Genomic DNA, 24,434 nt, shown 5'->3' on the forward strand with positions numbered 1-24,434 from the left:
CCTTTAGGCCTACATTCAAAACTATTCTTCTACTGCCGTAACCGCTCTGGTAGTTTCAATGCTGTGGCCTTTAACTAACAAGGGCTTATTCATTTAAAACAAAAGCAAGGAGGAGGTTAGAAATCTCTCTCATCTCCCCATGTTGAGCTTCATTACTACAATTATTGGTAAAGTCGTCATTTCAGAACGGAGAAGAGCCTGGCTGCGGAGGACCCTTGTGGCCAGATGTGTTTAGTTCAAGCTCCAGGGAGGTTGCCCCTCCAAGGTATTTATTAATCACATATTTTATTAAGTCACATTTGGTGCAAATAATAATATTTAGAGTCATAGTTTGGGCATGGCTGGGTTGGGGGTTAGAAATTGGGTGACTAATGAAGGCATGTGAAAGTCTGACACTTCGAGTGCTTGTCGGCTAGTTTTGCAAAACCCCTTCATAAAATAATACCAAGTACAGAAATAAGAACTTTCACCAAGCAGATTTTTAAACAAATTTCATGAAGATTGGAAAACCTGCCAAGTTCAACTTGATTCATCACGAGCTAAATCCGCTGCCAGGCTAGCAGTGTCGTCTCCTCCACAGGAACTGTACGTGCTCCTTCAGCTCCAGCCAGCCAGCCTGCCTGCCGCTCCCTTAGGCCATGGCAGCAGTGTTGGGAGCATTACTGTTGTCTCTGGACCAGCAAAGGGTGGCCCAGTAAAGCCAAAGACAGTGCTATGACTGCAGTGACAGAGTTGTCCCTTTGACATTAGGAAAGAGAGGCCCAGCTCTCTGCAATTTGGGGTCTACAGTTTCAAGCACTGCCTTTAGCAGTCAGTTTCCCTGACAGCCCAAATACTATAGCATATGTAAACAAAACAACATAGCAAAAATCCTTAAGAGCAGGGACTCACTGCAAAAATACTCATGATGCACGAGTAACCCAGAACAAAATGACTTGTGCTGGAATTAAAAAACACGGTCGCTAGTGTACTTCTGCTGCCTTTACTTCGCCACTTTAGCTCCCCGGCTTGCAACAGTCAAATTTCCTAATGTCGAAAAAAACTCTTCCATTTCTGTCTGCAGGAGCTGGTTTCTCTTTTCAGCATCTTCACGCGCACGCTCCGAATTCCTCAGTTTGATCTCCAGCATTGTGTATTTCTTTCGCTCCTGGTCCAACTCCTCTTCCAACCTTGTCACTCGTTTTCTCAGGTCAGCGCTTGTTTCTTCAATTCTTAAAGCCAAGAGAAAACAAAGAGCATTTTAGTCTCGACAACTGCTACGGTGACTGCCATGAAATATACACGTTTGCCATATGACAGCTAGAACAAACATCTTAACGTGATGCCACCAACAGTGGGGTTTGTTATGGAGGTACCAACTATAACTTGGGAGGTAACGTTGAGTTAAGTTTTGTATGTTGATCAATGGTTCAACCTCTCTTTTGGGTATAAAAAAGACAGCGTGTCCTCCCCAAACTTACAGCACAGGCTTTGTGGGCAGACAATCAATCAACCTTCTCAGAATTTACAAATCAATCCATTCACGGGTTAGAGTAAAAATTAATTTAAGCAACTCTCATCTTTCTTCATGCCATTGCTTTTCCTTGTTGAGATACCTACAGGAATGTAACCTGCATTGGAAACCAGGAGTTCTAGACTTACTTCTATTAAGTCTATGCCCTTCAGAACCCTTATTAAGCAAAGAATCATAGCTCTCTACTCACTGATGGGAATGGAGCCCAAATCCCGTTCAATTAGAGCATGCTTTTGCATGAGAGGCAGCATGACTGTCTCTAACATGGGCCAGCTCATGTACAGGTCACCCACGGGTGACTTGTGCATAGCATAGTGCGTTATGCATCTCCCTATGGTGACAGGTTCATATGAGATCGAATCCCGGTGCTTCTGACTAAAATAGGTCTGAGTGTAGCTCCAGAGGTGAAACATATCCTTTAATGCTGGAGTTTTAAATCTTATTGACGGGGAAAGGAGTTGCAGTTGTGCATAATAAACATTTAATTTTTTAATGGCAAAAATAACTCTAGGAAGTTACATTAAAAAAAAACCCTACATCAGAAGAACATTAAGGTCGCAAAGTCAAGCACTCAAAAAGGCTAAACAGACGCTTTAATTCAGCCCCCTTGGGCTTATGCAGAATGATCCAATCTTTAATTACATGATCACTGACTATTTTTCCCTACAGCACACCTGCCTCATTCAGTGCACAGGCTGGACCTGGCTCTGCAAATGAAGCAGCTGTTAAATAATGAGGATAAAAACAACATATTAAACATGGCCCCATCTGTCAATCACACAACACCATCCACATCTTGCTCAGAACACAAACTAAATTTCCTCAGTGGTGTTTCTAGGGCATCTGTCACTAGAGTAGAGGGGTGCTTTGCCAACATCAATGAACTTCTCTTCACAGCACCTGTGGCTCAGGTGGGACTAGAACTCTTCCGTTACAGAAGGGAAGACGGAGACAAAACCCCAGGGACTTATCTAAGGCTACACCATGAACCAACAGCCCAGGCAGGACTGGAACGCAGAACCTTGTGCCTCTAAACCCTATGCCTCATTAGAGTCAGGCATGCACAATGCTTGGTTTTGGGATCATTATAACTGTCACCATTCAGGGTACCTGCGCCTGTATTTCCCCTCACTGCTGCAACACGGGCACCCCGCCTCATGCTTCTGGCTCCCCAGCGGTCACCTCTGTGAGGGGAGACCTGCATCTTGCTCCCTGCTGACTGAGGTACTTCCAGGCTGCAGAGACAGGCTGCCCAGGCACATCTGTTTGTTTTCTCTTCAGAGACTGATAACGGGGATTGTTAATACTTCTAGGGTATCACACAGTTCTTCCTGTGCAAGCCTATTTTATTCTTAAGATAAAAGCACTACAGAGAAAGCAGATTAAAAGCAATAGAAGAACCTACACATGTGCTAATAAGGTTACCAGAGAACTCCCCACCACCCCCCTACTGGGGCCTCTGGCAGGAGCAGTCTCAACTTTCATCCATGGGGTTTCCTCTGTGGTCACAAGTTCATCACAGCTTCTGCTCAGAACAAGTTTAGTCCACCCTTTACACAGTTCAGGGATTCTGACATGGACTTTCCAGGAGCAGGTGATTAGTAGCAAATGGGTTTTTCTTTCCTCCCTAGGGCCCAGCTTCAAAAGGGTGGAGTCCAAGTGGGTCATTTGCATGGCCCTCACCCCCCAGCTATTTCCTAAGAAACCCACTTTACACACATTGTCCCAGAAAGTCTTTTGATGGTCCTAACATATACATTAGTTGAGTCCCTAGAAAAATTACATACAATCCACCACCATCATGAACAAGGGCATTTTCAACATCAAGGCACACAATCCAATTCAAAAAAACTTATCTAAACTCCATATGGTTTGTCCAGGACATACAGGATACTGTCAGTCTGGCACAATAACAGCGCTATGATGTTTTTGACCCTTAAGTTATCAACACATTCTCTGAGCCTTAGCTCCATCTCCACCACGTTTGTGTCTGGGAACACAGTGGCCTACCAGTCATCTACCTAATAGTCTGCAACCCAGGTCTCCTTATGGGCCTTCTTTGTAGCTTCATGTGTGAGTTAAACTCCAGCCAAGTCTCCTTGGGTTGGATGAACAGTTGCTCAGAAGTATCTTTTGAATGCTCTTCTATGCAAGGAAACAAAGCTATTTCAAAGCAGTTCCATCACCTCCAATTAAGGATCACAGCCTTATCAACAGCACCTCCCATCAAAAATAACCGACAGACTTAAGAGTTGGCCAGGACACTAATCCTCCTCCACAGCCAGGTGATGGCCAACCACTGGCACCCTTTCTGTTCCCTACCCAGATGGCCCCAATGCCAAGGAAATCTTGCAGACCACTGCCTCGCTTGCTGAACAGACTGAGTGCTGGCCTGCTGGAGGGTCCTACAGTTATAACTGGGAATATTCACATATGTCCTGAAACAAATAACGGTCCAAGGCAGTTTTCCTAGCACCCAGCAGATTAGCTAGGGAAGAAAATCCAGCTTCTGCTTTGGAAAAGCCCTGGAGAATTTAGAAGAAAACTCAAACCTTACTGCAGAATTTTTAACCATCCTATAGCACTGACGTGCCAATTAAATCCTCCACCCGCCCGCCACACCCTCGTGCGATTCTATAAAACAGCTGAAAAGCCTGCACTACGAGTCTCATTCTCGGCTAAAATACTAAATTACTTGAGTACCTTTCTATGCAGCCCTACAGCTTTCATCCCTATTACACTCTACAGGACTTTTCCATGAGGAAAGAATCTTTCCTGGAGCTGCTGCTATGCAGTCCTGGCTGTAGCTGTCCTTTCACCACCTGGTATTCTAATAGAGGGAGCCTGGTCATTTTAACACCCGCAAATTGCTATGGCACAGATTGCGCACAGGGCAGCTATAAAACCTGCCTCTTTCTGACTAAGAATGAGTGAGAGAGAGAAAACAGGCAAACAGCAGCCCTTCCATCAACAGGGACTCCTGCCCCTGCCCCAGGCAGTGCGTTCACACACGCTCAGCTTCTCTTTGCGCCACAAAATAAAAGCGCAGAGTTCCTCATTAAACCATACCTTGCTACTGAGATGGAGCTCTGAAAACCACACAAGCACAGCCACAGATCCAAAACAACCAGCCAGGAAAGAGGTTTTTAGACAAATGGATTTAATCCATCGCTTTTTCCTAAATAAATAAAGCAAGGAGGCATAGCCAAAATTCATCTAATTCCGCCAGGCTGCATGTCCATTTCTGCAAGCCTGAGCCACTGCTCCCGCAGAAGTGGGCACTAGCTATGCAAATGGTTGCAGATGCACTCAGAAGGGGGGGGGGGTACCCAGTCACCGCCCCCCCCCCCCGGCCCAGGCAGCCAGGCCAGCACTTAGTGTAGACTGGCAGCCAGTGCTTGGACTCCACATGCAGCATGCAAGAGTGAAGTCAGCTCAGGCTTTTCTCAGGAGAGTTATGCAAGGTGGGTTAGCACTTTCCGAGACAGCATTCCCTCCTCTACCTTTACCTGGGCTTTAGTCTCTGCAGTGGGGGAAATGTGCTGCTCTGGGCGGCTGTTTTCCCCCATTCCCAGGCAACCCCCATTTTTCCCACCTCACCTGTTATCCACCCAGATGTTTTGCAGGGGGGACACATGAAAGAGTTAAGATTTTGTTCCTCCCACATGCCTGGGGCCAACTTCAGCTCTCACTCACATGTGCATGAGTCCCTTGGATTGGGATGGGAGCTGTGTGCAAGCTGCTTGGTTTTGAAAGGAAAACTCTCTTCAAAGATGGGATGATTATAAACAACTCCAGCTTGGAAACCAGCAGGGGCAGAGGCTCAGCAACCCACGTCCCAATCTGTAAGGGACCTGATGGCTGAGGAAAGCAGGCTGCACTAAAGAAGAAATGACCATTTCTCTGTGCATCTCTGAAGGGCTAAGTCACAATGCATCAAAGAAAGGAGCAAAGCCAGATTTCTAGCGAAGGAAACGTCTGAGCAAATATGTGTGTGTGTGTGTGTACTCAAAGAGGAGTCTCAGCCCAGAATGTCTAAGCTTTGAAAGTACAAGAACTAAGCTGTAAGTAGGGCTGGTCTAAAAATTGCAACTGAAATACATTCCTGCTGGAAAATGGGGCTCTGTCAAAAATCACATTTCCATCCCCCGCCCAAGAAAAGATGGATTTTGGTGGAATTTTCCACAGGTAAAAATCTTAAACCAAAGCTTTTGTTTCAAGCTGGGCTGACAGTCTTTGCGTCAGGCTGAGCTGCCACAGTGCCTCATGGGAGTAATAGTCCAGGTGCCCCATGCCCTCTTCCCCCCTGTGCGTTGGGCTCTCCAGCTGGACTACATCTCCCATGAGGCCAACAGACTGAACTAAAACCCCTCCAATGTCCACTGAAAATGATAAAATACTGGAATTTCCCACAGAACGGAAATCTCATTTTTCAGCTGTGGCTAACTGGAAGATATTAGAGATGGGAGCGAAGCCGGAACCAGTTACCACTGAGCTTTGGGGGAGATCAGATCCAGATCTGTATCTAAACTTCACAGCCCCTTCTCCTAAGCCAACCTCAATCCCCAGGTTGCAGCTCAGGCGCATTGCGGCAGAACTGGGTCTATTCCCTGTTTGGAGCAGGAATGTATTGCTCAGACAAGGACAATGCTGCAGTGAGAGATCCCGCTCACAGCTGACAGTCGTGTTACCTTTTGATACTAGACTCATACTCAGTCCTCTGTTTGCTCAGTCCTGTCTTTAGCTCTGAAACCAGGCTCTGCAGAGCCCTGGAACATTTGGCTGAGTCTTTGGAAGCAGCCGCCAGGTCACTCTGCTCGCTGCAGCTGCTGATGCACATTTCGAACCTTTCCATGCTGTTCTCCAGGTCCACAGTCTTGACCTCGCTCTGCGACAGCGAGCCCTGAGTGGCCCATTCCGTTTTGAGGGAGCTTAAAGCAGAGGAGTCACTGGCCCGGCAGGCCGGGCAGCTGCTGACAGAATCGACGACAGAGATCTCACAGGACGAGGTGGACCAGGCAGTGCTGGCGATGCTGTGTGTGCTCAGGGAGAGGCTGGAGGAGGGGACGTTGTCGTAGGTGGAGAGTCTTTGGGATGAACCTGAGTCTTTCACCCGCTCCCCAGAGGACGTCCGGCGGTGGCCTCGGAGAGAGTACAGTCCATTCATCAGCCAGTTCCCGCTGGAGGAGAGATTAGGAATGTCTAAGGATGAGCTACCCAGCTTGGGGCTGACAGACCTTGCCCCCTGTTGCCGGAAGGAGTACTTCCAGGTGGGTAATGTCTGCACCCTCTTGCTGGGGCTGGTGGCAGGCTGGGTGGCTTTGCTGCTGTGCTCCTGAGGGGCGTTTTTCGCCAGCAAGCTGGGCGTGGCGTCTGGCGCCATGGCACTGCTAGAAGGCAAGTCGGCAGGGCTGGAGGCGCTCTTCTCCGACCTGCTCTCCTCCCCATCTTCCTCGGAGATCCACTCCACCATGCTGCGCTGCAGCACAGAGCGGGCTTCGGGCTGAGCCCCGGCCACATCAGCCTGGGAAATGGCAAAGATTTGTCCGTGTTCACTTATCAACACTGTCATCAAGTGCTGGACCAGCGAGGTGCCTGCGGGGAGAGAATAGAGGCAAGAACTTAATGCGAGAAACAAGAAGGCCTTGGATATTCGTTTTCTATCTGAAAGAAACCCCCGGGCTCTTCAGGGGCATGTCCTTGAGCACCAAGCACAATGGGTCTCTATAAGCAATACATAGCAAGGACTCTGGCCACCTTTCCTTCAAGGACTGCAGAAGGGGAGTGAGTATCATTGTTCCCATTATTAGAAAGGGGAGAAATGAGGCACAGAAGACCCTGATCCAGACCAGTTACCACAATACAGATCATTAACTCCCAGTCCCCCTTGCCCTAACCACTAAACCATGCTTCCTCCCCTAGTTAAGCAAAGAATCCTGGAGAAAGCTTGACACCAGTGTAATTTTCCTGTACATAGGTTATGTGGATGGGTGGATTCTCATATGTAAGCAGAACAAATGGTTTTCTGCACCATTCAATCCAAATACCTGTTTCTATACTTCTGTTCCAAATGGAGGAGTTGTGATCTTCAATCCTGTCCTGAAGTGTTAAACACCTGTGATGTCCCAACCTCAAAAGTGGCTGCTTTTCAAGATAGACAAAGTCACCCCTCGTTTACATATCAGTTTGGAAAGTGCCATAGAAATAAGATTTTTAAATTACTGGGATAGATTCATTTTTTATGTAACTCCATTGACTTCAGTTGAGTTACCCTACTTTAACTCATCAAAGTTGAGCAAAATACTCTATGCAGAATGTCAGAAAATTAACAATGGCCAATTCATAAGTGAGCTCTAATTGTTTTTTCAGCAGTGAAACAGAAACTAGTAGAAAAAGCCATTTATCAAAGTATTTTCTACCATATAAATGAGAAAATCACAATCAACAGCAATTTCATTAATTACAGTTTATCTTTTTTGTTGAAGATCAATGAAGAATAAGGCCAAACTTTTCAAATATGGGCACTTAAAAATATGTACTTACAACTATATAATAACAACAACTCAATAAGAGGCCTGATATTTTGAGATGCTGAGATCCTACAACTTCTATTGAAGTCCACAGGAGATGGGAGAACTAAACACTTATAAAAATTAGACTGCTTATTTGGTACCTAAACACGGATTCAGGGCCCCAACTTTAAACATTTTGGTTTCTATGTTTAAGAAAAGCCCCATTTTAAAGGTATATTGTTAATGGCTCAGAGTATTTCTCTGTATCTTTTTACACAGAACATAAGAATGGCTATACTGGGTCAGAGCAATGGTCCATCTAGCCCAATATCCTGTCTGACGGCAGCCCGTGCCAGATCCCACTTTACTCCTTGAGCTGAAGAGCAGCTATATTAGGCAGAATCCCTTCCCCCTTCCACCATTTATATCTAACTGATCTTTTGCCCTCAATGGACAGTAACATAAAGCATCCTTCATGTTGTCTGCTTAGGACTCGACATGTATTCTTTCCAAACATGGTCACAGGCTGCAAAGTTTAGAGTGGGATCCCAGCTTTTCTCCAGGTTGGAGATATTTGAATCCAGGATTCCGGTTCAAGTCAGTATCTAATTACTTCATTTGACAGTTTGAGAAGAGTGCACCCAAGTAAGGAACCTGTGGAAATGTACATACAGTATAAACACTATGATCAGCAGCTGAGCTCCGTAACATGCCCTGGGTCGTCATCACCTGGGCCCTCTGGCTCTAAAAGCATGGGACTCAGCTCACTGACCTAGGTCTGTCAGCTGAGGCAGGAGATGCTGTAGCAAGGGCTCATCATCCTCTGTGTGTGGCCCAGCCACCATTAGAGAGGGACAGAGTACCCCAGTGAGTGGGTGTGGGTACACCTAATCACCCATGTGAGCTTGGGGAATAATCCCAACATGTGCAGCTCAACACAAAGCACAGGGTCTCAGAGACATTCCCCTTTAAGTTAAGTGTCAAAGTTACTGCTGGTAACATGGCCTATGTCCTCTTGCTTGGCCTCCAGCCACTAGCGGGCAGTGGTATTTGTCGGACACACCGGGTGAAGTTGGGCCCATAGCAAGCTGAGCCTTAACCTCCTAGGCCTCCATTCATAGAGTGGGAGACCTGAAGGAACCATTGTGGTCATCTAATCTACTCCCCTGTGTAACACAGGCTCGAGAACTGTCCCCTGCTAATTAAGGAGGGTGCCCACTCTCTGTGTCTTTAGGAAGCTCATTTGGACCTTGGACTAAAGGCAGCTCCTTTTCAGAGGATGAGAATGACTGTTTTAGCCGAAGTAATTCCATCACGCATAGCACACTTCCCCTGACACTCCTGGAGTTCAGAACAGAGCAAGGGGCAGATTTCAGCCACTTTGCAATTAGCATCTTGGTGCCAGACGTTGGATGGCGCCAGCAGAACTGCCCCTGTTGCTCAGCATTGGTTGCACGTGTCTTGCTGAGATGTGCACCACTGTGATTGTAGACCACAGTTACATGGAGCAGTAGGCTGTTCCTCGGCTCTGAAGCAGAACTGCAGCCAGAGAGAGCGCCCAAGACCTTTGTTGGCCCTTGAGGAGGTGGATATTTCAAGCTTTGGATGCTGGGACATGCTTCAGAGATAGGGAATTTTGTATGTTTGTGACAGAGACTTGTACAGAGCAGGGAACATCTGATGCCATACAGCTCATTGTTTTATGCAGCCTCCTTCCTTTTTGAATAGCCTCTCTGATTTCTCTCGTGGGTCTAATAAAAGCAGAGGGCTGGGCGAGGAGACGATGTAGCTGACAATGTACATTACAGGTTTCTGTAAGAGGGTGGGTGTAATTATACACTGAGAAAGGCATAAGGGGAGGGAAAAGTAGCAAAAACAACCAACAGGAGATGTAAGAAGGTGCACAGTACAGCCAAGATGGCCTGAGGTACGTTGATTTACTGCTGAGTAACAAACACTGCCATTTACCACCATATCACATTGCCTCTGAACTTGGCTGAAGGGCCCACAGAATATGTTTGGAACACTATGATTGCCCTATATTCCAGAAATGATGCTTGGTAATAAATGCTTTGACCCAAGTCCCCATTTCTTGGCTACCAATGTCCAGCATCCCCAACTGAAGGGGCTCAACTTCAGAAGAAAAATGAGCAGATCATCACAGAACAAGAAAGAATTAAAGTGGGGAATTGCTTTTTAGGTGCTGATCATTGCCCGGTGCTTTGTGCCTGGGTTTCTCAGACAAATCCTTGGATCAGCCTTCATCAAACAACAGATATTTATAACTCCCCAACAGGACTAGGTCCCAGCTGGTGCTGATCCCAGTCACGGGAAGGAGAAAGTGTTCTGCACCCCAGGAGATCTGCACTTACATGGTCTTGAATGGACAAATCTGCACTCAGCTCAAATGGCAATGAAAATGTTATTCTTAAGATTATGCATTTGTACAGCAAGGTCTGCATTAGGGGTGTGATTCGGGTGGTGTGAACAGTCAGGCTAAAACTTATAACAAACGAGCAGCCACTTTATAACAGTCACTGTGCTGCTCTCAGAGTTTCATGGAAACAGGGAGAAAATTCAGATCTTCCTGCTCTGAAAACACAGGCCTCTACCACTGGAGCTACACAGTCAAGTAGTTCTAAATCCATCCACTAGCAGGGCAGTAGCACACACATGCGATACAGACCTGTCTGTGCAAGCCATCCTTGCGCTGGCTGGACCGACAGCAGTTACTGTGGATCTCGCACACTCAATATTGCCCCATCTGTGTTGAGATGATACCAGCCACACTGCCCCCCTGGGAAGAGCCCATGCCTCGGAAGCCCAGAGCATGTGGAAGAGGAGAAGTCTGGCTCCCCCACCCCCTGCCCACACTTTTCTCCCAGCCTATTTCACCCCATCATGCCACGTTCCATTCTCCCCAGCTCAGCAATCCCTGCAGTAGATTGCAAGAAGGACGCCCTGCATGCAGCGAAGAGCCAGCTGCAGCGCAGCCAGATATTTGTGGGCACTTTTCTCTTTCTAGCTGAGCCACAAACACAGGAAAGGGACATCCCCTCGGTGGGACCGGCTTTATGAGCCAGCATCAGGAACGACTCCATAGTTATGGCTGCGTCCAGGCTTCCGTTCTAAGCTCTGTTTTCTGCCCTCCTCATTTTGAATTGAAGCAACCGATTTGTTTGGGACATGTCAGGAACAGAATTTTTCTAGGGATTTTGTAAAGTTTAAGATTAAAGACTTTTAAAGGCAAGTTGATCCAAAACTAACAGTGATTTTAAACTGATGCCCTGGGTCTTGCCTTTGTCCCACATGTTCTCAGCACAGCAAGCATTTTGGAAGCCCACGCTTGGAAGGGTACATCTACACTGCAGCTGTGAGGCATATTTCCAGCTAAGAGAGACCTACGCGCACTCTCTCTGCTCAAGCCAGCGCCTAAAAATAGCAATGGCACTGGCCGGCTGAGTCCAACCCTGAGGTACATACTCCCATATTACCTCACTGCAGAGGTGATACGGGAGGCTGTTCCAAGCACTAAGGGAAATGGTGTGCCCATGCACAGGCATTGACTGAGAGGATGCCCAGCTTGCTGCCGGTGATGGCCCCCCCCATGACATTATCTGTAGTGTATATGACAAATGGCATCTTATTTCTGGCAGCAACACTTTACAAGCGGCTTCCCTGCGGGTCCAGAACATGAGACCTTAATGAGAGCACCTACCCTCCATGATGGTGACTGGATCTTCCATTTTGGGCCGCAGTATATTTGGGCCGAACACCGTAGCGAGGTTCTGGACGCTCATCTTGTTCACACTGGAGTGAGCCTGAACTTCATCGAGGAATCTTCAGAAGCCCCCAGAAAAAAGAAAACACAGCGAGAGAGAGAGAGGAGTAAATGGCACACGAAACCTTCCATCTCACTAGTTCCTTGTGCTCCTGCAGTCACCGGTTGTCTCTCGTCTCAGACTGTAAACTCCGTGGGCGGGAGCTGTCTGGATCTGTTCGTACAGCACTAAGCGCAGTGGGGTCCCGGGGCCATAACCGAGGCTCCTCAGCGCTGCCACAGGACAAATATATAATAATAGTAACCCCAATTCCACTGGAACGTGGGAAGAGGAAAGGGCCAGCGGTCACTAGTGAAGCAGACATGGGACCATTTAATCTGTGTGAAAACTGAGGTTCTCGCCTCTTTTAACAAGGATCCACGATACACCACATCACCTGTAGGCGAAAGCTTTTCACAAAACAACCAGTCCATATCTGATCTCTCAGTCCTCAAAGGAAACCGACACAACCCCTTCAAAAGACAAGCTTGGGAACTTCAATTCATAACTCTGCTATACATCAAAAATCAGACACTTTATAAAGACACTGGATTTATGGCTCAATCTGTAACCCCCCTCACCCTCCTTTGTCCTACGACTGTAGCAGCGTTAGCTGACCACTTCACTTTGAATGGGCTGTTGCAATGTGTGTTAACTCCATATCTGTCTAGCTGTGACACACTTCAGCCTGCTCTACACTACAGAGTTAGGGCAGGTCTCCACTACAAACTTGCATGTAATGCTTCTGGTGAAGACACTCTAAGCCATCGGCTTAATAACTCCAGAAGTTATGTCGGCAGGAGAAGCTCTACACAGGGGGTTAAGGTCAGTATAACTATGTCACTCAGGGGTGTGGATTTTTCACACCCTTGAGTGACACTTATACCAAAGTAAGTTCTAATGTAGACCTGGCCTTCGGTTGACACAAAGCTGCTTACATAGACCTATCTATGAAAGTGTCTACATGTAAATTTTGCTCCTGTCGACATAACTGTTCAGCTATGCCAATTTAATAACTCCATCTTCATGAGCTGCGTAGAGTCAATGTAGCTAGGTCGACACAGGGTTATCTATGCTGTATTACTTATGTCAACTGTTACGGTCTTTCAGAAGCCTTCCCACAATGCCCCACACTGACAGTACACTCAATACAAGCGCTCCTGGTGAGGATGAGCACCGCCAACACAAGGAGAAAAGTGTAGACCACACACAAGCGATGTAATTACTGTGGCGGCTGTATGCCGACCAAGTTAGGTCGACTTAATTTTGTAGTGTAGACATGGCCTGAGTACCTTTCCCAGACCTGAGGAAGAGCTCTGTGTAGCTCGAAAAACTGGTCTGTCTCACTAACAGAAGTTGGTCCAATAAAAGACATTACCTCACCCACCTTGTCTCTCCAGGAATTCACAATGATAATTTGAGCAAATTCCTGCCGTTTCTTACCCAGGAACACGGCAGAAAGGAGCAAACCACCATTCCCAGAAGAACTGCTATTCTCACCACCCTTTTTGTTTTGTTTTTTAAATCATCTGAGGAAAAACAAAGTTCATTTTTGTGGAAAAGGGTGAAAAAACTGAGGTGAAAAGCCTCCCCTCCCCCAAAGTCTTGCTATCTTACAGTATGGGGGATGCTCTATTTAGATTGTAGAGAGACAAGGTGGGTGAGGTGATATCTTTTATTAGACCACTTTCTGTTGGTGAGAGAGACAGGCTTCTGAGCGTGCACAGAGCTCTTTCTCAGGCTGGAGAACCGTACTCAGAGTGTCATAGCCACACAGAAGATGGAACAGATTGTTTAGCATAAGTAGTTAATTAGACTGTAACCACTTTAGTGCAAGATCTGTCTGCTCCTCTGCATTAGCACAGTGTCTAGAGCAGTGTGGGCCCACTCTTGGTTTGTCCCTAGGCACTACCATAACAAATGTGATTAATACCGAGGCCTATTGGCAGGGCACTGGGTGAGAGCAGCCTGTCCTCGAGATAAACCAAGCACTTCATTTATCAGAACTGCATGAGCATTGAATCCACACACATATTTAAAGCAGGAGTTTAGTTATATGCAAATTAGTTTCAAATGTGCAAATCGGCTCATTAAATCATTTGCCTATGATGTCACATGAAGCCGAACAAAAATTGGCAGCTCTGGCATTCCTGGGCGCTAATTAATGCCACTTACTTGCATATGTATTTGAGGAGGTTGTAGTTTGCCTGGGGCAGGGTCTTCACCTGTTTAGCCAGCTCTCGGGTGCCCTACAGGAGGAGACAAACAACAAGAACAGTGATGTAGAGCAGAGTGCAGCCTGGGCAAATCCTCTTCCCTCAGCCAAGCCCATGCCATAAGACATTGAAAGTGGGGTGCTCCATGGAACCTCAGGGTGGGCATGCCCTGTCACCCCCAGCAAACTGGTACCCCCCCAGGGTGGTGCACTCTACCTTGGGAAAGAGGAAGAGAGATAATGACATTGCAGATCTACCAGCTCCACCCTGTCTTCAAACACACCCACCCCGGAGGTGAAGCTGGGTATGTGCAAGCCCCATGTGCTGGGCTCCAAGGATCTGCACTGTTTTGCTGCAGGCGATGGCTCCTCACCCCCAGGATGTTACCTGCTCAATGCTGCCTTCAAAACTAATAAGAATATAAGAACAGCCAGACTGGGCAGACCAATGTTCCATCTAGCCTAGTATCCTGTCTTCCAACAGTGGCCAAATGCCAGGTGCTTCAGAGGGAATGGGCAGAACAGGTAATCATCGATCCATCCCCTGTCGCCCATTCCCATTCTGGCAAATAGAGGCTAGGGAGCATGATTTTGCATCCCTGCCGATCCTGGCTAGATCTACCCTCCATGAACTTATCTAGTTCTTTTTTTGAACCCTGTTATAGTCTTGGTCTTCACAGCATTCTCTGGCAAGGAGTTCCAGAGGTTGACTGTACCTTGTGTGAAGAAATACTTCCTTTTGTTTGTTTTAAACCTGCTGCCTATTAATTTCATTTGGTGACCCCTAGTTCTTGTGTTGTGAGAAGGAGTAAATAACACTTCTGTTTTACTTTCCCCACACCAGTCATGATTTTATAGACCTCTATCATGTCCCCCCTTAGTCATCTCTTTTCCAAGCTGAAAAGTCCCAATCTTATTAGTCTTTCCTCAGATGGAAGCTGTTGCATACCCCTAATCATTTTTTTCCCCTTTTCTGAACCTTTTCCAATTCCAATAGCTCTTCATGTGCATAGCTGGGGGAGGGGGACCTAGAATTTGACCACTGATTTGCAAACTCAATTCCTGCCATCAATTTACGTAAGGAGGCACTGATCTGACAGCGAGATCCCCAGCTCTGTGACCCACTGGCACCTCCCCCCGACACTATCCAACTCTACTCTCTGCATCTCCCAATTTCACCAGCACAAATTCTGCCACTGGCCTTAGACAAGACACTGCACCTCGGTGACTCAGTTTTCCCACCTGTAACACAGCACTTACACCATCCCTGTCTTGCGGAGAAGCAGAACTCACTCCTACCAATAATGACCCTTTGCACTTCCAGGATGTTTTCCATGCAAGAATCTCAAGGCACTGTACAGACACCAATGGATTTAGCCTCAACAGCCCCTGGAGAGGTAGGGAAGTATTATTCCCATTTTACAAGCAGGGAAACTGAGGCATGAAGAGGCAAAAGGACTCCTCCATGGCAACACTGTGGTAGAATCAGGAAAAGAATCCAGGAGTCCTGACACCGAGTTCCATGCCTAACAGGCAGTTCTACTCTGAGCAGTGACTGCAAAAATGGCTTTGTGGGGCTTCTTGTTTAGTGCCTTTCTATGGGACTTGACCAAATGTGGTCACCTTTTTAGTAACGCTGGGGGACTGGGAAAAAACAAGCTGCGTGGTAGGGCACCACCTACTCCTGTAGCCTGCCCCTAGGTCCCCATGAGCCAATGCGCACTGCATCCCCATGAAGCAGGGATACACACCTCTTGGAATATACACACCTTGTACACCCCCCCCCGCCCAATCTTGCCCCAGTTTGTGCAACAGAACCTCACTGGTTCTGCTGGAAAGTGACCGCCGCATCTGCATAGTAAGCAGCAGGAGTTATCTCCGAGCAGAGTACCTGGGCTGTTCCCCAGTCTGAAAACTCCTGCTTGGAATTTTCTGAAAAAAACCACTCCCTTGGGGAAAGAGAAAAGGGCGGGTGGGGGGAGAAGAAACACACTTGTGGTTTATGAAGTGAAACAAGCTACATGCTCTCCAGTTCACCACGTGAGCAGACTGATTCCTCCAGTAGAAAAAGCACATACTGTCCAAAATGAAGAGGTTGAAAAATTCTGTACATCAAGCACCAGTAGATACTGATCAAGTCACTAAACCTTTACTGCTTGAGTCAGCACTCATTAAAGTCAATGGAAACTGCCCCATGGACTTCAATGGTTGGAGGACAGGCCTTAGCTAGTTATGATCTGCCCTTAGATACCAACACAATTTGACCATCTTATTTGCCTGCTTAGCTACCAGTTTGCTATGAACAGTGCAACTGATGGCTTGGCAGGAACGCAGGTTTTAAAAACGGACAACAGGCAACTGCTCCATTTTTCATGCAACGAGCTGTGACAACCTTCTTCACCACCATAGATTTGGGGTAGACAGCTGGATTTTCACATTAAAATGTGAGGAGACAAGGCCTGTGACGTATTGCAACGTCCTCCTAGAGATTTAACAAACTCCCACACAGCAGACGGTTGGAAGAACAATTCCTTCTTGTGCTGATAGACCAGACAGTGCATTTGAGGACACTAAATTATGGATTATTAAGTAGTGATAGGAAAACTTAACAAAAAAAGAGGCTAGTTTTCACAGGTTAGGGAAAAACATTTGATAAGCTTCAGAAAATCGTCCAGAGAAAAACACCCTTCTTGTAATATTTCACTATTTCTGCTTCCATTCCCAGCCTAATCCAGTAAATTCCAAGACATGGAGTGCACAGAAATCTAGTTATTAAAAAGAAAAAGTTAAAGGCCAAGATTTTCAAAAGTGACTAGTTGGGTGCTTTAATATCTGGAAGTCCAACTTGAGACACTTTAAAAGGGTCAGAGAAAACAGGTGCTTAGTACTTCCTGAAAATCAGGCCTGTTTAATGGTGTCAAAAACTGTGGAATACAAAATCACCAGTCACTTGTGAAAATGCCAGCCATAGATGTTTGAACCTCTGAAAAGGTTCGATTCAGATAAAGTTGTAGCTTGGGATGAAAGTTCAGCTCAGTTTTTAAGTTACTCTAAACAAGTTATTTTACCATATTTTTAGAGATGGGCCTGATCTACAAGCAATTGAACTAACAGGGCAAATTCTTCCCTGGCTTTCACTTTGTGCAACCCTATTCGCTTCAAAGGTATCGGTCAGGGCAGAATCCGGCTTTGTGTGTTGATAAATTGCTCCATGCCATGGCCCCACAGGACTGAGCAGAGAGCTTTGCAATGAGAGCTGCACCTGATCCTTCTCATCAGTTAGAGGGTTAGTTTGATGCAGGGCCCAAAGGCGGTAGACAGAGAAAATGGGGTTAGAAAGATAGCATCCACGGACCGATCACAATGCAGATATTTGGCAGATAAAACTTCTATCTTTACTGCTGCAGACTTTGCAGGAGCACTTGTCATTTTGTCACAAGCTGGCATCCATTGACAACGAGACCAACCCCTGCTGAAAGCCTGGGGCTAGCACCTCCACCACAGGAAAGTGTGAAAGCCATCTTCCTGAATGCAAACAGCGCCAGGCACAAATGGTCTAATAGCACTGGGCATGCGTGATGGTTGGGATCGTCCACGAGAGCCAGTTAGCTCCAGTACTCTTTCACTTACTAGTGCAGTGTGTTTTATCAATGGCTCAACCCTCTGGCATGACACTAATGTAAACTACCGTGTTTTGCACCAATCCCTACAGGAGACTACTTCACAAGGACAGGTTTCAGGAATCTCCAAGGTGCAAAACAGACTAAGGCTAACATGAGAGCCCCCAGCTGGGTTAGGAGAACCAGGGTTTAGCAAAGCAACTCACATCTTTGCCCCAAATCTCCTTTTTAAATGTTCAAAATCATTTACTAGCTTATTTATTCCATGAATGCTGGCTTCCATTTGGAAATGGAGAAGCCAAAAATACTACCAGGAGAGCTCAGCCTGAACTCACATGATTTTTTAAAAAGTTTCGAAGTGTTCCCCCAATTTTTCTTTCTCATGCACCTGGGCACTACCCTGCCCTGCACTGGCTGGGACCAGAACCAAAGCGTCAAAATACCCTGAGAAAGAAAGATTGTCCCATTTACAGCACTACAGCCATGCCAGCCATCGTTCAAGGACGCTCTTAAAAACCTGCCTGCATGATAGCCGCCACACTGGGGTTGTACCGGAGCTGAGGGGCCTCGATCAGTGTTGGAAGAGAAGCTGGGGAGCTCTGAGCAATCTGGATAACACACACAAAGTTTAGGACAGCTCCTGAGGCTGGTTTGCTGCAGTTGGTGAGGGCAGATGCATTGAGCAGTACTAAATGTTTTATATAACGATACCCATCTTTGCTCAAAACAGAACAGCGCAAAGGATCAGAGACATTTTTAGTGGCGTAAATTTTAAATGAAGAAAGTTTTTGGCCAAAAAATTTCAGTTCCCATGGGAAATTTCAAACGGCTTCAAAACCAACTTTTTGAAACAAAACAAAAGTTTTTGTTTCAATTTAACAGGTCATGATATTTTCAAGCAAAAGTTTTTTGTTAGTTTTGTTTTGAATTGACCTTTTGACTTAAAATATCAGTTGTTTTCAGTTTGAAACAAACTGAATGAAAAGACATTTTGACTTTTTAAGTCAAAACATCCAATTCAAAACAAAGATTTTCATTTCGTTCAGAAAAATTGAAAAACTGATGGCTGAAGTCAAAATGAACATTTGTTTTTGGGAGTATTGATTCAAAACAAATTCTGGTTTCAAATTCCCCAGGGGAAACCTGACATTTTTCATCAGAATCAACGTTTTCCCCATGAAAAACTTCAGTTTCAATGAAACTGCATTTTTCAGAAAGAAAACCTTCCACACAAAGTTCAGCCAGCTCTATGGGCCAGTGCAGTGTTCCATGCTAAACTGTGCTATCGGCTCCACTGGGCACATAACGACTTGGGGAAATCCCTGTCCGTGCTGCGTGTGTTCCAGTTCCTTCAAGGAAACAACCCACACTGAGACTCCAAATCTTCTTGACAGCTCAGAAGTTGTGACAAGTGCATTTTCAGTAGTGGCTTAAAGAGACACCGCCAAGGCACTGGCAATGTTCTATGCCAGACAGAATAATCCAATACAATTCTGTCTCGCATCATTCACACAAAAGCAACTCAGATTGCTGCTTCCCAGATCATTGCAGCCAGGACAGACAAATACAGGCCAACTGTGTCGGTTATAAATTAAATGAGGATATAAAATGATGTTTGCCAAACTTGGCATTGAGTCTGCTCTTGTGTAACAGGCTTCGGAAATCCAAATCTCTCTCCGCAGTCTGTGCAGGTTAAACCCCGTCCACATTACCACCAAACTAAACCATCTGAAGTGCTGCTGCTTTTTATAGGCAGAGCAGCTGTGCTTGTGTCATAGAGTAAGAAATCTGTGTGCTGAATACAGAACCCAGGCCTGGCAGCTGCATCACATGCTTTACAAATGGTGGCCTCACCTGTACAGCCTCAGCAGGGATTGAATCCGGGACCATCGGCATCACTACGCAGACCTTTGCCACTTGAGCTAGAGCATAACTAACTGTGCAACTCGCTTTAAGCAGCAGGTTTGTATTGCAGGCCACTAGGAGCAGCTAACAGAGGGAGATATGGGCCTGTACTATGGACCACACATACATGGAAGAGGTGATGGAACCCAAGACTCTTGACTCCACAGGCATCTGTTCTTCTTTGGCAGACACTAGAATCAGGCTTGTAAAATCCCCACTTAGAAAGTGACAGTCATGCACACGACAGCAGCTCTGACACGCCATCCAGTAGAGAGCTCAGATATCACAGGGATAGGAGCAGGACTCTTGGATCAGATCTATCCCTTTGTCTATCACCCTGCCCCACCTAACAAGTCCATGGGAGGAACAACCCTCCCGAATCTCCACCACCACCAGAGAGCTGGAGGGCTCCTTCAGTCCCTTCCATTGCTTGGAATAAGATAGGGAAGAAGCTGAAGAAAAGACCCTCAAATGAAAGGTGCTGTAGAGGTGCTGTTATTTCCCCTCATACCCACATGGGAAAATATAATTTGCCCTTTTCTGGCTCCTTTCCTCTGAGAAACTCAAAGCCCTTTACAAATGTCAGTTCGAAAAACCTCCCCATCCCCCTGTGCGGTAGGAATTATTATCCTCAAGGAAGAGATGAGACACTGAGGCAAATGGATTTGTCCTAGATCACAGAGCAAGGCAGGAGCAGAGCTGGAAATAAAACCCAGCTCTCCTGACTCTCAGTTGTTACTGCAACGCCTAGAGCAGTGGTCCCCAACCTTTCTGTTGCTATAGTATAGTCAGGTTTCCAGAAGAGTGTGGTGGGCGCCGGATGCCCAGCGGCGGCATTTCAGAGGTGACGCTTCTTGGCGTTGCCGCTCCTAGGTGGCATTTCGGCAGCTGGTTGTCCGGCAGCTGCGCTCCTCGGCGGCGGGTTGTCCAGCGGAAGCGCTCCCTTGTCAGTAGGCAGGCGCACATAAATGCCCCGGTGGGCGCCATGGTGCCCACAGGCACCGCGTTGGGGATCATTGGCCTACGGGATAGCCCTGCTAAGGAAGAAACAGCCATAGCCCAAGAGTACATAAAAACGTGCACAATGGACACAGAACCACAGGATTTCAAGGCTAACTTGTGAAAGACGCCTGCTCCAAGCTGGAGCTTAGACTGTTAAGGCCTGATTCAAAGCCCATCAGAGTCACGGGGAAGGTTCCCATGGACTTCAGTGGGCTTTGGCTCAGGCCCTGGAGGAGAAAATGGAGAGGCTGTTGTTCATTGAGTCGCGAGGCTCCAGGAATGGCATGGAGGGTAAAAGGAGGAAGGGTAGAAGGAGCACTAACCTCTCCCTTGTCCTTGGAGAGCAGCTGTCCACATGACAGGAAGTCTTCATATTTGGCAAAGGGGATGACGGGCTCTGGCAGCTCTCGGAGATAAAGCTTCAGGAGGGATGCCACGGTGTGAACATCCGTGTTGCTGCAACAGGAGGAAAGAAGGGTGAATTTTAGAAACCTGCAAGCTGACTGTCCCACAAGCCCTATGCACCTTCTCCGGGAGGAACGCAGGGAGGTGGCTAACAGGCCCTTCTTATGATGTATGAAAGGGCAGGCCCTGAGAAGTGGAGGAGGAGGGCACTCCTGCCACATGTCCAACCAACATGGGCAAATCTACTTGAGGGAGTCACAAAACGCTCAGGCAGGCCATCTGGGAGCCCATGCATTCCTTTGCCATGGCCTGCCCCAGAATTCATGCCCTCACTCCTCACCACACAGCGTGACAGAGACAAAGCACTAGATCAGAGAGGAAAGCGCCTCCGTTGCTCAGCTGCTTACAGGTGCGTCCTGTTGGTGATGGGAAAAATCTCCGCATCTGTCAGGGAGAGTGTGTGAAGCCAGGTGAGCGGGGGAAGCAGGATGGTGGGGGGTGCACACTCTTGTGAAGTAGGGAGAGCAGAGAAGTGTGCTGCCCAGGAGAGCATGCTGTTGTGACTGCTGTGCTGAAAATAAAGCTTTGTACCTTCTAAAAACCAAACTGATCCAGCGTTTGGCACAATAGTGTAACCTTTGCCACTTCTGATAGCTGTCGCTCTCCCCAGCCAGTGCCCATTGCTGTGACTGTCGGAGCAGAATTCAGCCATTCTGAGCTGTCTGCGCCCTGCATGCCGTACGGCAGGTGACACTCCTGCCCAGGTTCCCCCCTTTGGCTTTGGGGCCCTCTGCCTCCCAAGCCATGCCATTTGGCACTTGCTGTTTCATACTCTACACTGGAGCACTAGCCCAGTGTCTCTCTGCTCCACTCACACAGCTCCTATTGCTCTGCTCAGGGTTCTGCTTTCTGGGTTATCCAGACAAGCTGACCGTGCTTGGGACAAATTGCTAAAGGAGAACAAAAGAATAGCACAAGCATGTAGGGACAAAATCAGAAAGGCTAAGGCAAGAAATGAGTTATACCTAGCAAGTGACATGAAAGACAATGAGAAGAGGTTCTTTAATTACATTAGGAGTAACAGGAAGATGAAGAAAAGTATAGGTCATCTATTTAGCAGGGAAAGAGAGCTAATAACTGAGGACATCAAGAAGGCGGAAGTGTTTAACACCTATTTTGTTCAGCTCCTAGGCAGAGGCGTAGCCAGGCAACTCTGCATGCTGCCTCCAACCAGAGCACTGGCTTCGCAGCTCCCATTGGCCAGGAGCTGCCGGGGAGGTGCCTGCAGGCTGAGGCAGCGCGCAGAGCTGCCTGGCAACAATATCCGTCTAGGAGCTGAGTGAGGGGGATGTCGCCGCTTCCAGGGAACACCCAAGGTAAGCGCTGCCCAGAGCCTGCCCAACCCTGTCCCATGCCCCAATCCCCTGCCACCTTCCACACCCAAACTCTGCTGTGTGGGGAGGGGGCGGTGGCCCAAGTCTGCCCCAGCAGCGGCCGGTGCCTGAGCTGCCCCTGAGCCAGGTGCGCTGGCCACTGCAGAAGTCACAGAAAGTCATGAAATCCGTGACTTCCATGACAAACTTGCAGCCTTAGCCATGATTAATTGTTCTCCATGTCCACTGAAGGTAGGAGAAGTAGTAATGGGCTAAATCTGCAGTGAGGGAGATTTAGGTTGGATATTGGGGAAAACTTTCTAACTAGAAGGATAGTTAAGCACTGGAATAGGCTTCCAAAGGAGATTGTGAAATCCCACCCCCCATCACTGGAGGTTTGTAAACCGGTTAGACAAACACCTGTCAGGGATGGTCTAGGTTTACTTGGTCCCACCTCATTGTAAGGGGCTGGATTTGATGACCTCTTCCAGGACCTCCCAGACCTACATTTCTATGATTTTATAATGTTTTCATATTATCCTTAATCCCCTTCCTTGTGCATCCTAACATCCTGTTTCCTTTTTTGGCTGTAGCTGCACATTAAGCAGAGGTGTTCATTGAGCTATCAACAATGACACCCAGGTCCCTTTCTTGAGTGGGCAGAGCTAATTAAAACCCTGTAAGGTTTGAGTAATTTCTATTATTCCCTCCTATGTGCCTCACTTTGCATTTATCAACATTGAATTTTATTTGCCATTGTGTTGTCCATTCCCCTAGCTTGTTGAAGTTGCTCTGACGTTTCTCACCAGTCCTCTCTGGTCCCGCCTAAACAACTTTATGTCCTCTACAAATTTTCCTACCCTGCTGCTCACCCGCCTTTCCAGATCATTCGTAAGTAATCAATTAACTGAAGTAAATCAAGTAAAGAACACAGACCCTAGTCTGGAACCTTGGTGTCCCCTGCTGTTAACCTTCTACTGTGATGACAATTGACCATTATGCCTACTCTTTTCCTTCTGACTCCTAGACAGTTTTTGATCCAGGGCAACACTTTGCCTCTCACCCCTGACTACTCTAGTGGTACTACAGTGGCCCCTTGTGTGAGGCCTTTTGGAAGTCTAAATACATTATACCAAATGGCTCTCCTACTCTGACATGTTCAAAGACTTCTAAGAAAGGTAGACCTGGTGACAATGGGGAACCAGAGGGGTAGAGCCGAGCACCTCAAATCCTCGTCTTTGCGATAACGCCCCATTCTATTTTGTTTGGTTGCTTTGTCATCAGTTTTTGTAACATTAACAACTCCATCCAACCTCTCAGTTTTTGCTCTTGCATGCAAGACACACAGCTGTGGAACTCAGGGGTTACTGGACAGCCATGTTTTCCATGCAGCAGATTAGCATCAACCCTCTGGCTCTCTCGCCCATGCATTTCCAGCCGTTCTAATAACTATCCTGCAAGGTACCATAGCTTATCACATGCAGGGCTGGATTAAATTTGATGAGAGTCTGCAGATGTTATTCTCTTTGCATATTCAGTTCCTTCCCTTTACTGTTTTACCACCACCCTGTCTGATGCCATACACTCTATTGTTAAATCACCTTGGTTATTTCAGTTCCAGGTTTTAAATGTGATAGACCAACTGTAAAGCTGCATGAAAGCCGAAGCAAACAAAACCATTTTAATTTCAACACTTAACTGGCAGTAATAAATATAGTAATGCCACAGCATTAATTAATTACCTACAGCAGTGGTATTCAAGGACATTTTCAGGTGGGCTGGATAAAGCAATGTCCAAATCTTGGCAGGCCAAATGGCTCTTCAGGGGTTTGCTCTCTAGTGAGCCTGCCATCAGCCAGGGATCGCAAGGTTTCAAGAGTTGTGTGCCGGGTTGTACTTATTAATCTCAAAATAAAAGGTTAATTGTGCCACTATACAATATTCCAATTAAATCTTGAAAACAAACAAATAATTATACAAATACACTGTACTGAGATTCAAACAGCATGCTATTCATTCTATTAAAACTAATTAAAATTAGAAGTTAAACGCACAAGAAAAACTGACG

The 24,434-nt window shown here is 46.8% G+C and overlaps 1 protein-coding gene across 5 annotated transcripts in view; it reads right to left on the minus strand.

Moving 5' to 3' along the window:
* Positions 1–268: 268 nt before the first annotated feature.
* Positions 269–24,434, minus strand: part of ARHGAP22 (Rho GTPase activating protein 22) — a 233,883-nt gene continuing 209,717 nt past the window's right edge. For all 5 annotated transcript variants that reach the window (XM_084633580.1, XM_084633579.1, XM_084633581.1 and 2 more), the window contains 5 exons: positions 20,912–21,044; positions 14,022–14,095; positions 11,744–11,865; positions 6,205–7,108; positions 269–1,211 (listed from right to left, as the gene is read on the minus strand). In XM_084633580.1, coding sequence (XP_084489706.1) covers positions 983–1,211; positions 6,205–7,108; positions 11,744–11,865; positions 14,022–14,095; positions 20,912–21,044 — 1,462 coding nt within the window. In that variant the 3' untranslated portion in view covers positions 269–982. The remainder of the gene's footprint in view (positions 1,212–6,204; positions 7,109–11,743; positions 11,866–14,021; positions 14,096–20,911; positions 21,045–24,434) is intronic.

This window comes from Lepidochelys olivacea, assembly GCF_965140295.1.
Source record: "Lepidochelys olivacea isolate rLepOli2 genome assembly, chromosome: 7".
In the NCBI taxonomy this organism is placed as follows: domain Eukaryota; kingdom Metazoa; phylum Chordata; order Testudines; family Cheloniidae; genus Lepidochelys; species Lepidochelys olivacea.